Below are 1,243 nucleotides of genomic sequence, written 5' to 3' on the forward strand. Positions count from 1 at the left end.
CTGTAACTCCATTTATAGAAATTTATCCTAGGCAGTAATTCAAAAGAAGCAAAACATTATATAAAGGTGTCAACTGAAGTATTATTTATATTGGCAGAAGTAACTAAGTGTCTAACATTAGGAGAATGCTGTGATAAGTTGGATTAAACCAATACAGAAAAATATTGGGTAACCAGTGCATATTCTAAGACTGTGAACAGAGGGGAAAATCAATTACATATGAAACAAATACTTTGGTAAATGTATACGATAATAGGATAATATGCCAGAAACTAAAATAATGACAAACTTCATTAGTTGTTCTTTTAGATTATATGTGTACTGTATTCTTTTCAAGAAAAAGTTACAAAAGAGAAGCAACACACCAGAGTGTGTTCCCCCTACAGTGTTGGTAGCATACCCACTGAGCACTTCAGAGCAGTCACTCGTGCTATGCACTTTCATGCTGGCCTCTCCTTTGTGAGAGCCCTGGAGCACTGTGATTTTTAAATTTAATTTATATATGAAGACCAAGTACATCTAGCCAGTGGGTAAATAACCCAAGTTTTGAACTCAGGTCTCTGAGTCCCAGGAGTTACAGGGTCAAAGAGTACAACACCTTTATATAGTCTAGTGCATTTCTCATCGCTTCAACTTTCTGGGTCCCCTGGATTGCACAGGGTAGTGAGAACACCATACAGCAATCCCGAAGTCAGCCCGCACTTCTGTTCTGTCTGCGAGGTCTTGGGTGGGTCTCTTCTCCTATTTGAATTTCCGTTTTCTTACCTATAAAACTAGTTTCACGGTATTCCATAAGGCCAAACACATGTAATGCCTGTGTTAGTCATTTCCAATGTATCCTGTCACCATGAGGTAACAGAACACTCTTCAGCAAGGAACTGGAAATCACTGATCGATCCCTTGTTCTTCTTGTAACTAGTTATGCTACCTAAAAGAAGCAGGCATCTTAAATAACCTAGTTTCTCATGTATGAAGTGGCATACAGATCACTATCCATTCAACAAACATTTCTTAAAACATCTGCTATAGGCCTGGTACTAGGCAGAATAGAAGCAGAATCAGACAAAGTTTCTAACAGCACTAGGATACACAGTGTCAGTAGAAACCCATTACAACCCTGGCCCTTTCAAGCATCTCCATTTCCTACTAACCTGAAGGGCCTGGAGGCAGGTCTTCCGGAAGCTGGGGCTGGTGCTGCCAGTCACTATACTCATGATGGAATTTACAGCCACTGAGAGTGAGG

The 1,243-nt window shown here is 40.1% G+C and overlaps 1 protein-coding gene across 1 annotated transcript in view; it reads right to left on the reverse strand.

The window, feature by feature from the left end:
* LOC101634623 (chromosome unknown open reading frame, human C11orf80) overlaps positions 1 to 1,243 on the reverse strand; it is a 51,837-nt gene that overhangs the window by 11,068 nt on the left and 39,526 nt on the right. The window contains exon 12 of the mRNA XM_012725129.1: positions 1,152 to 1,243. This exon is cut by the window's right edge and continues 17 nt beyond it. Coding sequence (XP_012580583.1) covers positions 1,152 to 1,243 — 92 coding nt within the window. The remainder of the gene's footprint in view (positions 1 to 1,151) is intronic.

This window comes from Condylura cristata, unplaced genomic scaffold, assembly GCF_000260355.1.
Source record: "Condylura cristata isolate star-nosed mole 26May11 unplaced genomic scaffold, ConCri1.0 scaffold00015, whole genome shotgun sequence".
Lineage (NCBI taxonomy): Eukaryota > Metazoa > Chordata > Mammalia > Eulipotyphla > Talpidae > Condylura > Condylura cristata.